We start from the raw sequence: 14,946 nt of genomic DNA, 5'->3' as shown, positions 1-14,946 counted from the left end.
AAAGAAAACTTTCATTATGTTTAATTTAATTAATTTTATATCCAAATCAGTAGTTTATCTGATGCTTTATTTTAAGGGAAATGTCATTTTTTCTCTCTCAAACGATTTTTAAAATAAACTTATCCTTTTGTTGATTTCTTACTTGATTTAAATATTTTAACATTACTTTATTGAAAATAAAGTGATCTTGTCGATCTTATATACATTGATATTTTGGTACATGAGTTGTCCGTACAGTTATGAAAATAATATGGGCATGAGGTGCCGGAAAAAACTATTATGATTTTATTATTGACACATGAGTTGTCTGTGTGATGGTGATAGAAATATGGGCACGAGGTGTCGTGAAAAATATGAAAAAAGGCCGAGACCCGTATTTTTATGATTATGAAATGAGGTGTCACATGGTGACTTTTTAATTGAAAGAATTATATCCAAAATATTTATTTGGAAGGATTTTTACTTAGAAAGTATTATATGAAAGAATTGTATTTGAAAGATATTTATTTGAGGAAATTATATTTGAAAAGATTTATTGAAAGAATTATATTTGAAAAATAATTATTTGAGAAAATTATATTTGAAAGAGAGTTATCTGGAAGAATTATATGTGAAAGACATTTATTTGAAGGACTTGATTTAATTGGGTGTAATTGTGTTTATTAATTGTTGAGTGATATTAATGGTATTCTTATTGTCTATTGTGCATATCACTGGTTGTTTTTTCTTGCCCTTATTATTATTTATTTCCTATTATTTTATATATTATATTGCACAGGTTATTAGACTAGTGAATGTCTTGACTGTACCTCGTCTCTACTCCATTAAGGTTAGTCTTGAAATTACTGGGTACCGACCGTGGTGTACTCATTCTACACGTTTGCACATTTTTGTGCAGAGCCAGGTATTGGAGATATCGGACTTAAGAAGAGTTAAAGCGGGATCGTAAGGATTCAAGGTAGAGCTGTTTGGTCGTCGCAGTCCCTTGAATTTTTTTTATTTTATTGTACTGTTAATTTTAATCAAACAGTATTGTATATTCGGTCCTCGTGATAATTCCATGTATTCAGTTAGAGTTCGTGACTCAGTACTACCAGTCTTGGGAGGTTGTACATTCATATTTGTTCCGCTGTTAGTTTTGGTTACTTATTTAATTTAAAAAAATGACTCCAAAAATGTAATTGAAATCGGCTTACCTAGTCTTAGAGACTAGATGTCATCACGATGCCTGTGGTGGAATTTTGGGTCGTGACATTACCAGTATAAAGTTATGTTATGCTATAATGAATTGAGACTCAAACCCAACTTTTATCATCATGGAGCATCACAACTTGAATCCGATGTCTTATCCTCAATCAATGTCATAATTTGTCAAAGTAAATTGGGACCATAAAATATTATCATTCATGATTATATGCATAAGTGAATTAAGTTTCAACAATACATATATAATATAATCTTATCGTCAGAATATTTATTATAAATTCTATTGGAGTTCAAATGGACCATAAATCAATGTCATAATATCTCTTGAATCAATTTAGGATATTGCTACTGCATAGGCTAATATAAGACAGAAAATATAAAGAATATTTTCAAATGTATGTATCGGGGTGATGTTATTTCGATACAATTTTAATTGAAAATAAATTCTGGGGGTAAGTTGTACTTAAAATTTTAAAATCATGTAAACATAAAGTTGTAATACGTCTTCAATTATAGTAGTAATTTTGATAGTCACAGTACCTCTCCAATTTGGTAATCATTTTATACCATACCCATCCTTATAAATGTAAGTCTAACTCAACATCAAACAAACAAAACTAAATCTCATGCATCAAGAATCAAAATACTTAGGAAGGGAAAGACCAAAGATACTGCTATAGTTCGATGCTAAGCCATCCTTTTTTTTAATCACTAGCTTTATGTAGTGTTTTCTTTATATTTTTCGTAATATTAGGCTTACCTAGTTGTAAAGACTAGGTGCCATCACGACACCTTACAGAGGGTTAGTTTGGGTTGTGACACTCTAATCCCGCCTTTAAACCCTCTGTATTGATCTCTCAACTACGTTAGGAGTGGTGTTGTTCAATAACTACCTAAATGTGTACTCTCTCTCGAGCAATATACACATTAAATAGGTACAGTTAATTGAGAGCTTTTCAATTAACAACAATAAAAATATAGTTGAACAAGTAGAGAAAAATCAAAGGCAAATCTATATTAAATGCAGTAGAAAATCGTCCTCCAATAGGTTCATTATAATCTCAAATGTGCTATATATTTCTGCATAACTTGCACAAACTCATAAAAACACCACTATAATGAATGAAGGCAAAGAAATCTTACGAATGGTCGTACTTGATTTAACAAATTCATTTCTCTGCAAAACTATAATTATATTATTGTGTAATATAAACTATATTAACCCTTAATCACAAAATAATTTAATATTAGTATGCATAATAAAATTCACTCCCTGGACAATAGAGATCTCGTATATCTCAACTTCTTAAATTTTCACTTTGGGTTTGGTTTAGGCAACAATTATGTTCCTTACTAATAATTAGGACTAAAAGTCTACGAAAAAGGAACTTCATATTAGATCTAATTTCTTAGGATTAAAGAACATAAAAGTAGATATTTGTGTAGTGGTATGCATGTATAAATCCTTACCATTATGAAGAAAAATTAGAATAAAGTTATCTTGCCGCCAAATTGGTATTGGCCAACGCCATGGAAGTTAAAGAGCAACTACCACATAATCTTGATAGAAGAATATGAAATAAGACATTCGTGTTGATAACGTGTCATGAAATATAGCTTAAAGTAACAATATAGAACAAACAAAAACAAGTTCAGAGAAATAGAGAGAAAGAGATGAGAGATTCTTATTTCTTCTTTAATTGTGTTATATTTCCTATCTACAAGGCTTTTATATAGGCATGAAAAGTGAAGAATCCCTATTGTAAAATAGTGAATGGAATGGCCACTATTGAGTGGAATGGTCATTACATAAATGTCATTGAATATGTCATTAAGCATTTGAGAGGAAGATCACGGGAAGGTTATAGAGATAATGGAGAAGAGTAGTGAGCATCACTCATTTGGTGGTTATGGACATCCACCAAAATTCAAGATTTTATAACAGGAATAAGTAATATAAAATACTAGTGAAAAAGTTGTTTTTCCTCCTTTGATGGAAAATATTTTTCTTGAAAAATAACTTGTCATACCAAATATCAAAAAGTAACTTTGTGAGAATACCATAGTAAAAAAAGCTAACATAAAAATACAGTAGAACTTTCATTGTATCAATTACATCCAAAATCATGATTTTGTTTATGCTCTAAGCCTCTAACGATACAAACCATTACCATCTAAAAAGTTGTTGGATTAACAAGAATATGTGCTTGACCAATAGAATAAAAGGCTTACCTTTAATTTGTACGTCCGTGCAAGGATAAGAATGAGATTCACAAAACTAAACTAACCTTTAATTTCCTTGAAAGAAAAATTATGTAGTATTAGAGTGAAAAGAATCCAAATAAAACGAAATGAATATAGAAAATTTATATAGTCAACCCCAATTAGTCTATGATACCCATTTGGTATTCTCATATCCTTGCAACTGGAGCAATCAATCAAGAATGCTGACAAGTGACAACCACCACAAAATCCAAAACCAATATCAAATTCCTTATCACGAAAAAGTATTACCACCAAACATTTTTAGATTATACATTACAAAATCCAGCAAACTCAGTCAACTGGACTTATCATTTATTCAGTCCCTAGCAATAAAACTTGTTTTACAGGCTCACTAACTTGAGGGTATTTGCCTTCTCCTGCAGACTGTCAAGCAAGCTATCGAAACTCTTCTTGAAAGAGTCCACACCCTCCAATTCAAGCTGAGACCCAACAAAACTCCAGTCGATACCCAATTTCTCGAGGGCACTGTAAATACCTTCGGCTTCAGATACGTTTGAATCAATCGTCCTTGCAACGGAACCGTGATCGATAAATGCTTGAAGAGCTTGATCAGGCATCGTTGAAACCTAACCGACATTTAATTAGAGGTCAACCATCATGCAAACACAGAGTAACATGAATTATTCACACCATATGGCGTCTTTTGAGGCCACTCGTCCGAAAATAATTGCAACCGCTAGCCAAATATATAAAAAAATATATACATTGAAGATGTATATTATATATTAATACACAAAAAATATACATTTTCCGGCTATTATTTTGGAGGGCGGTTATACATGGTAAATTTAACAACAATGTGATCACATACCCAATGTGATCGCACAAGTGGGGTCTGAGGAGGGTAGAGTGGTACTAAGCAGACCTTAGTACCCCTACCTTGTGTGAGATAGACAGGTTGTTTTCGATAAATACAATGTAGATTTCCCTAATTAAAATAGTGGCCTCAAAAAAGGCCATTTGTGCAAATGGCCTCAAGTAGTATTTCATTAAAGGTCCATCCAATAAAAGTGATTTGATGTTTTCTACATGGCCACAATCACCACAAACAATAAAGCGAGAAGACGACTCACCGTGTCTGGTCCAATGAGAGGATCCACATATAAAGTGTCAGGATATGCTGGGTTCTTAACACTAGTTGACGCCCACAGTAGCCTCTGTTTCTTCGCACCTTTCTTTACCAAAGCTTCCCATCTAGGACCAGAAAATTTCTTCTGGTAAAGCTTATAAGCAAGAGCTGCCTGCGCATTTGCAGCCTGTAGTGAAAGTAAGACAACAGAGGTTATCTGTCACTTGTATTTCTCTAACATCCCAAAAAGAATAGACAAATTCATAGCTGTATTAGCTACCTTCCCACGAAGATCAAGAGCCTCTGGAGTTCCAATTTTCTCAAGCATCTTGTCAACAAGTGTGTCTACTCGACTGACGAAAAATGAAGCAACACTTGTGACTCTGGAGAGATCACTTAGCCCAGAGGCTTCAAGGCCATCGAGGTAAGCATCAATTACTGCTTCATATCTCGCAAGAGAGAAGATGAGCTGTGCATATACATAAGAGCTACTTCAGTGTTCAAAAAACCAATAAAGCACAGAGGAAATGGAAGAAAATCACACGAAACATCAAATTATTTTGAGTAGTTTCTTTAAATAAACAAACATGGACCTAAAAGCGCAGTAGTAATGGATCTTTGTTTTTTTAATTTATTGTTCAATAGTAACGCATCTTTATTTAATTAAATAATTCTCTTTATCTTGCACTCAAGGGTGTGGCCTAGTTGTCAATGAAGTGGGTTGAGAACCATGAGGTCTCAGATTCAAATCCCGGCGGAGGCAAAAACACTAGGTGATTTCTTCCTATCTGTCCAAGCCTTGGTAAACAGAGTTACTTGGTACCTGTTGCTGGTGGAAGGTAGCAGGTATCTCATGGAACTAGTCGAAGTGCGCGCAAGCTAGCCCGGACACCACCGATATATAAAAAAAAAAAATCCCTTTATCACTCACTAATCCAGTGCCATACAAATATCTCTCTTATAAGCAAGAGAAGACAAGCAATCTTTAATCTCATGCATGAGGCGTCAAGTTGTCAAAAAAGGTGACAGGGAATCAACTCACCGTGACATTGACACTTATTCCAAGTGAAATAACTTCCTTGATAGAAGGAATGCATGGAGCAGTAGCAGGAATTTTTATATACACATTGGAACGCTCAACCTTCTTATGAAGCCACTTTGCAGCCTCTACAGTGCCCTCCGTATCCTCAGCAAGTCTAGGTGAGACTTCAACAGAAACGTACCCATCGCCACCATCTGTTTTATCGTAGATTGACTCAAAGAGTTTGCATGCATCTTGGATGTCCTTTACCACAAGTTCCCAGTATACGCTCTCTATATCTTTTCCAGCTTGTACAAGTTCCCTGTAAAGAGCAGCGAATGAAGATAGGTAGAGTGGAAAACAGGCAAAACGAATAGTCATAAGGTGAAAAAAATCATATATTCATTTCTCGTAATATGTTGTTGAGAGGACCCTTTGAAAAGAAAAGGGAAAACAACATCCTACGTTACTACGAGTCCATCAAACACTATGACAATGTGATTTAAATTGGAAATGGCATTAATATAACATACAGATGCCCATCATAAAGCTCCAAGAGCCAAAGGGTGCAATACACATAACAAACCCAACTTTTGAACGGGTATGTGACCAAACTTCATTTAGAAACAAAAATATTTATCTTTACTTTCGCAAGATCCAATGCACATATCTTTCCTCATATCTACTCTTCGATTTTGGCATTCACGTTAAATCAAAAAAAAATATTCTAAACCCCTAGCATTCAACAACAAATTATTGCCAGAAAGCACAACTACTAATGAGAAACATATCAAAGTATAGATTACCGAAACTGTTCATTGTATGCATTTGATGTTGATATCGCTTTCTGGAAAATCTGCAATAATCAAAAGCTAAGAGTTAGGTAGATTGATGGAATTGTAGACTAACAAGTAGAAACTAAAAACTGTAGAAATTTTATTCAAAAAATAATGACAACAGGTTAATAGTTTACCGCAGGATTGCTGGTTACACCTCTGACACCACTCTCAATCAATGGAAGCAAATCTGTAACAGGCCGGCAGAGATTGTCATACCAGGGGCTTTGGCCTTGCCTCTCGTAGAGATCATGGAGAGTTGTTCTCTTCACTGTGCTTCCATTTCCATCAGCTTGAGAGCATTTGACACTGTCAAATAAATTGATGATTAAAATATTACTCAATTTGTGCAGTAAAAGCGTATAACATTTGTTAGAAACACAAACTAAGGCAGAAAGGTACATATAAAGATTTGAATATATCGCCGTTTTATAAGTGAAGTGACATTTTAGAAATTTATCAGCACAATTGGCATGCTGATACGAACATTTGAGTACAACAAAAGTAGTTCTCATATATTGTGTAGAGAACTAATAAAGTACAACAGAATTAGTTTCCAAAGATTATGTAGAGAACTAATAAAGACGAACATGGCCTCTATACTGTAACAATTATGTACATCTGTAAAGATTTGAAATATCTGACTTTATATTTCTAACTTCAATCTAATTAGAGATTTTTTTTTATAAGTTTAATAAGGATAAAACACAAGAGTTTGAGGGGTCATTCATCCAAGAACTACTAGCACCAAATTTAGCGTTCTGATATTTAAAAAAAGACGTCTTTTCCTTTCTTCTTCTTTTTTTTGTGTGGAGAAAAATCCACTTTTCGGCATAGATAAGCTGTAAGCAATCAAGAATTTAACTGTAGTAAAGAATCAACGGACTATTCAATTGACCTTTCTAGTTTATGTACCCTTACAGAAAATTGATAAATTTGCATATCACATGAAAATGAAAAGCATCAAGCTTTTTACCTCAAGGGCAATCTAAAAAACATGAGCAAGAAACCATTTTTATAGAATGAATATAGCAGGGATCAAATCTTAAACATAGAAAATAGAAGCACAGTAAAAAAAAAAAAAATAACAAGTGAATAAATTAAACAAGTCAAGTAACAACTGCAAGTCCGCATATATGCAATTTTAAAAAATTATGATCCAAATGAAATAATCTAATTTTAATGAATCCTATGAATAACAGAGAAAAAAAAAAAGTATTACCACAAAGAGCCTCTGATAGAAGGGTTGAAAACGAGTGACAATTTAGAAGCAGAAAATTTATGGTCAAAGGTGGTGGTTTTGTTGGTACGAAGATCAAGAAAGCATTTGGGTGCAGATGAAGATCTGGTCGTAAAAGAGGTGGAGGAAGAGTAGTTGAGTGCTGGATTTGAGAGCTTAGAAATGGTAGCCATTTTTGAAAGAAAAGAGAAAAAGAGAGAGGGTTTACGAAAATGGGTTGGTGAGTGTTATAGTTTTGACGATGGACGATATAAACGAAGATGAAATGGGGGTTCAAGGGGAAAGGTTGGTGCGGCTGATTAGGGGTTGTTTGGTTAGAGTGTTTGTTTTTTTATTTATTAATAATAATAATAATAATAATAATAATAATAATAATAAAAGAATTGTTATATCGCGAATAAAAAGCAAAAATTATTATTATTAAAAAAAAGAATCTAACAAGGAGTGTATACGTTTTTTGGATTTTTTACTTATTTCGATACCTAATTTAGAGTCCGACTAACCTGTATTTCGCCGAAAATATTTTAGGTACAGCCAAATGTGACTCTATTTCAAGATACGAACCCCCAAGATTTATAATTAAGGATGGAGAAATATTTACTATCTCACCACAATCTTTGGTGGTAATACATAATATTTTATTTTATATCCTATAAATATTCGTATAACTTAATACAGATATTATTAATACTATCAATCAAAATATTGCATTAGTTATGTTGAGCTAAATTTTTATTATATGACTAATGAAACACCGCATTAATTATGCAGGTTCTTTTTTTTTTTTCTATTCCCTCCGACCAAACATCGGAGTTTGGTGGTTGTTTTGGTGGTTGTCCATTGTAAACTTTGTTGTAATTATATGATATATTTTTAATGAAACTTTTATGCTTGATATTAATAATATAAAACACATAAAATATTTGCCTGATTATTTTTTCTATTCAAATTATAATCGTGTATTTTGTACCATTTCCTCCCAAACATTTTATATCAGGTATGTGAAATTTTACGCTGAAATAATATCTCTAATCAAGTAACCAAACGATCCCTTAGACTTTGCGTTTGATAATGTTCAGAAAATTAATAAAGAAAAGATAAAGGGTTGTTTTCAGATTGGGGTTGGCTTTAGGTGGTAGGTAAAAGCCAAGAAAATAAGGGTGATCTTGGAATAATACTCTATTAACTAATACAACTATCACACTGTCTACTGTTTAGGTGTTACGTGGATTTGGCAATAGGGTACAAAATTTTCATTATAAGAATTTAGGGAAAAAAACAAATTAAGATAAGCGGCATAAAGTCACAAGATATTTCTTATTTAATTATTTGCTAAGAGAAGAAGAGAAACGAGAATAGATAAAACTATTTCAATATTTAATCATGTGGCTATGTAATTATGAGGTTTCACCTATCGCAGTAATAAGGGCCCGTTTGGCCATAAAACAAAATCACTTTTTTCAAAAAACAATTACTTTTCTTCGAAATTAGTATTTGGTCATAAAATTTTCAATTTTCATTTGAAAATGAATTTTGAAATTTTTTGAAAATTTTAAAAAATACAAAAAACTGTTTTTCAAAATTTTCACTTCAGATCACTCACAAAAATTCAAAAACAACCCAAATTATATTCTTATCAAAACAGTAAAAATTGCACGGAGCGCCCTATTTGGTCGCCCTCATTTAACATATACCCATATTTTTAAAATTCTTTAACCTATACCCTAATTTTGACAAGTTCAGACGTCTCATCTTCTTCCTCCTGACCTATGCGCTCCTTTCTTCCTCCTCTTCTTTTCCTCTTCTTCTTTTCTCTCTCAAACACATGAGACTTTGTATAAGTATTATTGATTGGATCAGTAAAGTTTTTATTAAATCTTATTAACTACCATATTCTATGTTGAAGGATGAGTAAATAAAACTCCACAAGTTGGTTAAAGTAGGTGTGATTTGTGTCTTTCCTTGATCTATCCTTCTTAAACATACAACAACAACTGACTAGTATATTTTCTCTCTTTCAAGTTATCTGCCACAAGAATGGCACATGCATGTGAAAATTATTATACACAGTAGTTGCTCTCGCGATCTCTTGGAATTAGCTTACCCCTTGCTTTATGATATCATCCGCAGGAAAAACGATAGAAAAGGGCTGCAGAACTGAAAAATAAAAGATAGGAAAAATAACTTCAGAATATTAGCAAAAAATTCAGTTAAAACTTCAGCACAATTTGGCTTAAGTTATATTTTAAAGTCATCTAACTTCAAAGAAAGGCATAACACAACTTCGGCTCTAAGACTACTAAAGTTTAGCAAATATAAAACAAAAATTTCAGCTCCTAGAATGTTGAAGTTCAGCAAATACAAAACAAAATTTCAGCTCCTAAAATGCTGAAGTTCAGCAATTACAAAATAAAACTTCAGCTCCTAGAATGCTGAAGTTCAGCAATTACAAAACAACAATTTCAGCCAAAACATGTTGTAGTTTTATTGAACTGAAGTTTGTCATTGCACTATGAACTGAAGTTTGCGTGATTGCCTTTGCAAGTCAGGCCAAACTTCAAGCAAAAATATCTGAAGTTTTACTTTGATAAGGCTACACTTCTCAGGCAAAACATTATGAAATTCAAACTTCAGACATAAATTTTTACTATTTCAGGCCCGTATGTCTGAAATTACCCGAAAAGTGGGTACACTTGTAATTTTTTTGTAAAACGGGTATAAGTAAAAATGTGACCCAAAAACTGGGTATAGATGCAAATCCCCCATCAAAACACCACTATAATTTTCAAATATCATTTTCACTTGATTTTTTCTTTTTACTTTTTTCCGGAATTTTACAATTATTATGTCCAAATGCCCACTAAGTTCTGTTTACAAAGATATATATGCAGGAATAACATATTTAATACAAGATAATATAGTTACCTTATATACAAAGATTCTAATCTCATATATTATTTAATACAAAAATTCTAGAAGATTTTACACAATGCTATCAAGTTAATTAATTTGGACATATTTATTGTGATTCAGGAATATGATGGTGGAGGTGGAAACAGTGGGTAGAGTAGACCAAATGAGCCACCAATGGTGAGTGTATAAATTTGAAATTAAATTTATCATGTGTTTGGTTGAGGGTATTAGTTAAATTTCGGATAATTTTTATATCACATTTACAGAATTATGTATTACATATAAAAGGTGGGATATATAATCGTAACTCCAAAGTTATAATCTTAGTTATAGTCTCGTGATAACCTTGTTTTGAACCAAACGGCCCCTACGTATTTCTTAACAGCTTATTTAGATTGTTGTTACATGTCGTTTCATAATGTATCGTATTGTATTGTACTGTACTGTATTGTATTATTTGATGAATATAATGTTTGGATAGATTGTATCGTCTGACGTCGTTTCATGATGTCATACACTAACAATATGAAGAATAAACCTACAACATTACTAAGAAAAAATAGAATACGGAGTAGAATTATTATATAAAAAAGTATGATAAAGAATAAAATATGATTATTTAATAATAAAGAAGGGCAAGAGTGAGGAAAAAAGCAAAGAAACGATGTCACCACACTAAATCCGCCGTTTCATAAAGTGGCACTTTTCGTCGTTACATAATGATGAATTTAACGATACGACACAATAAGATTAAAGTAACAATCAAAACAAATATTGTATTTAAAGTAACACTACGATACAATACGATAGGTAACAACCATCCAAACAAGCTGTAAAACTGGAAGGTAATCGTCAACCATTCCTTTGTTACAATAATAGTAGATAGAAATTAGAAGATAGGGTTGATAGCGTATTAAAACGAGTTTAACATTTAAATTTAATTTTAACAATTAAACTCATTTTTAGTTTTAAAACTAAAAGTTCAAGATTTAGCTAAATGTTTAATAATTTCTTACATATATTTTTATATTTTCTAGTTGAACCTATAGGTTATCAGTTTTTGGGATCTTTACACAAATAGCCGTCCATATTCATTGTTTATTTGTTTGGCCATATACATAATTTATATATTAATTATATACAATTATAAATATATAATATATAAATTTTATATATATATATATATATATATATATATATTTTTTTTTTACCGATTATTTTTAGTTTAAACGATTGGGTGAGCGACTTATTCGGCTCAGTAGCGCGGGCGGGGTCAAATAAGTTTCCTTTTGCAGTTGTATTAGACCACCAACGGACAACGGGCAAGAGCCACGCCCATTTGTTTGGCCAACCCTCATTTAAGTAAAATGATGTTTGGCTATAATTCTATATTTTTAATACATTACTTATCTTATATTTAGGTGCTTTAATGCTAAACTATATTATATTTGTGCTTAATTGAGTTTATTTTATGTGTAGGTATTTTGGGGTGAAAATTGTGAGCAAAGCAAATATTTTGGAAGTATATTATATGTATTTAAATGATAGCATGCAATTGTAGACACAAGAATTAAAGAATGAAGGTTTGGAGATTACCTGGCATCACTCAAAAGCAACGAGCTTCGAGAGAAAGAGTTAGGCAACAACAAATTGGATAAGCAGGCGAAGCGAGACTTTCTGCTCGCATTTGAGCTCGCGAGGCGCGGTTTGACGCGGGGTGCGTCGTGCGTTTCGCGTGGCGACGCGTGGTCCGCGTCTCAAGCCTATTTTGTCTCCTTTTTGATTTTGAACTTGGTTATTTCGTCTAGGTCTTTTTCCTACATATTTAGATAGTCATTAAACACCATTTTAAGGGGAATTTGGGGACTTTAGACAAAGGGAGAACACGAAGCCATCGTGGAGGCCGGAATTTATCAGATTCCATCTTTCTTCCATCAAACTTAGTAATCTTTACTTTTTGTTGATGATTTGTTGTTTTGCTACCATGTCTATGTGGAGCTTAACTTCACGTTCTAGGGTTGTGATTGCCATGAATATTGAAGTTTATTAATTATATTACTGTTAATTCGAGTTATCATCTTTGGTTGTTTCTCTAATTCTGTGCATAATTACTTAATTGTTTGGCCAGCAGTTGAGTTCTATTTACTATCTATGCTATGCTTGAAAGTCGTGCTTAGATTAGAGTAGAATTGGAGAGAGCTTGTTTCTGAACTCGTGGCTCGAGGAAAGATTTCGCGGTTAGGATAGTAATATACCTAACAGTCTTGCTTAGTTGAATACCGTATTATACTCATTCATGATAGATTCAAGACCATAGGAATATGGGGTTAATATATTATAGATAGACGGATAGTATTGTGAGAACATGCTATTTATATAAACGATCCGGTCAACTAGCAATCATAGATAATTTGGATTAACGGGTATAATTACGAACGCAATAGGATTGATAAACCGACAAAAACCCTGGAATCTATATCTCTTTTGTTACCTATTTAATTTTCGCAATAGTAGATTAATAGAAAAACATCACTCATAAATATCTTGGATAATTAATTGATTTTTAGTTTGCTTAGTTGACAATTGATCTAAGTCTTTGTGGGTTCAACATCCGACTTTCGAGTCACTTTATTACTTGACGGCCACGTATACTTATGTGTACTTGGGGAATCAACAATTTTTTGGCGTCGTTGTTGGGAGCTTAGTTATTGATTGTTTATCTAAGTTAAGCTTTAATTGATTTTTATTCAAGTTTTTAATTTTCTTATTTAGTTAGTATTATAATTATTTTTACATGGCATCTTGGAATGTAAATTGTTCGAATGATGGTTATTCTTATTTTGATGATCCTTGTCCATATTGTGGAGGACCCCACTGGTGAAAAAATTGTCAGAATATCCCCGGGAGCGAGTTGTGCGCACAATCTCAATCCTTTGAGTGGAATATTTGTAATATGTGTGGTGGTCAAGGTGGCCATTGGGATGGCTGTCCTAATTCTTTTTATCCTTCTTCGAGCCCTAATTATTATGTTTCTGATAATTTTTGTGAGTTTGATAGGAACAAAGTGGAGAATGTGGAATATGATGCTCATATAATAAATATGATGAGGCAAATAATGGAGCAAACTCATTTTTTAAGGGAGCAAACTCATGAACGTCGAAAAGAGATGGAAAATCTCAAGGCAATAAATAAGAGAATGAAGGCCAAAATAGAAAAATGGGTTAAAACATTCGATGATCAACAAGCTACAGCCTTAGTTGATAGTCAGGAAGAGCTTCAAATTCGAGAAGAGAGTGAGTTCCAACAAGAGAAAAATTTCAAAGAATAGGAGATTTTGAGCCAAACTTGGCTAATGGAACAAGCTGAGCGATTAGAAATATATGAAGCTCAACGTGAGAAAATTACAGATGGGATAAGAAACTTAATAGAAGGGAGAGCTGAACTGGGACAAGAGATCGAAAAATTTGGTACTGCTATTCACAACTTGGGAGCTCAATTGATTGCAAAGGTTGATGCGTCTAACGCCCAACAAAATAGTTCTGAGTTGTGTAAAACTGAAAATGAGCTTATACGCCAAATTGAGGAGTTAAAAGTGGTGAGTCAATCATTCGACCATACTTTTATTGATGATGTCCATGCTGAGGAAACCACACTAGAGTGAGGAAACCACACTAGAGTCATGTGAGGAAGTAGATAATGTTATATTTGAATACTCTAGTGTGTACATATGAGGATGTAAATAGTGACGCAGATCTAGAGTTGGAGCGCATTGGTCCTCATTCCATCCATTTTTCAATATTGTGTTTGGATTATGACATAGAAATCGAGTCATCTAGACCTTTGGAGGAGCCAATGGACGAGGAACGTGGGTGCTTACATTCTTGAATTCGTCGTGCCAGAGAAAAAGAATTACATACCTCATCCAAAGGCCAAGAAGTGTAGAATGCGAAATTGGTTACTTGGACCGATTACATTTGTCCCACTACCCCGAGAGCATAACAAAAAGCTTGAAGCCAAATTGGGGGATCAATTCATAAGTTCGAGGTGGAGGCAAAAAGTGCTTCAAGTCGTGCCGCGATGTTAAATCAGGCGCTTGTTGGGAGGCAACCCAACTTTACTGTTTTCTTTTATTTTTATTTTTATCTTATTATTGTTGTAGTGTTTGTTTTTGTTTTGTAGGATTATAAGCATACGAGGCAAAGCCATTGGAAGACTGCAAAAGCAAGCTAGATAGTGAGAACTAAGTGTGGGGTGACCACACAAAGGACCATGCCTGGGGGAAGTCTGAGTACCCGTGAGCCGCTATTGCTTCGGCCTTTGGTCTTTCAGAGAGTTTCTTATCCACCATCATTATTATTTTGCTTTATTTATGCAT

At 33.1% G+C, this 14,946-nt stretch overlaps 1 protein-coding gene across 1 annotated transcript; it reads right to left on the bottom strand.

Moving 5' to 3' along the window:
• Window positions 1–3,675: 3,675 nt before the first annotated feature.
• LOC104118307 (uncharacterized) lies at window positions 3,676–7,924 on the bottom strand. Its single transcript, XM_009629528.4, has 7 exons — window positions 7,641–7,924; window positions 6,556–6,727; window positions 6,389–6,438; window positions 5,604–5,904; window positions 4,842–5,030; window positions 4,566–4,748; window positions 3,676–4,058 (listed from the first exon to the last, which is right to left on the bottom strand). Exons 1-7 carry the CDS (start codon window positions 7,829–7,831, stop codon window positions 3,813–3,815), a joined length of 1,332 nt encoding a protein of 443 aa, XP_009627823.1. The 5' UTR covers window positions 7,832–7,924; the 3' UTR covers window positions 3,676–3,812.
• Between the last annotated feature and the right edge of the window lie 7,022 nt (window positions 7,925–14,946).

This window comes from Nicotiana tomentosiformis, chromosome 4, assembly GCF_000390325.3.
Source record: "Nicotiana tomentosiformis chromosome 4, ASM39032v3, whole genome shotgun sequence".
NCBI classification, from domain to species: domain Eukaryota; kingdom Viridiplantae; phylum Streptophyta; class Magnoliopsida; order Solanales; family Solanaceae; genus Nicotiana; species Nicotiana tomentosiformis.
Note: the sequence above shows the minus strand (reverse complement) of the source record. Positions and strands in the feature narration are given on the sequence as shown.

Excerpts from the sequence above, each read along its gene's own strand:
- LOC104118307 (XM_009629528.4), bottom strand. The coding sequence starts at position 7,831 with ATGGCTACCATTTCTAAGCTCTCAAATCCAGCACTCAACTACTCTTCC. Across the intron at positions 6,728-7,640 it reads TCTATCAGAGGCTCTTTGTG|TGTCAAATGCTCTCAAGCTG; the intron begins GTAATACTTTTT and ends TTTATTTGACAG. Across the intron at positions 5,031-5,603 it reads GAATAAGTGTCAATGTCACG|CTCATCTTCTCTCTTGCGAG; the intron begins GTGAGTTGATTC and ends GTATATGCACAG.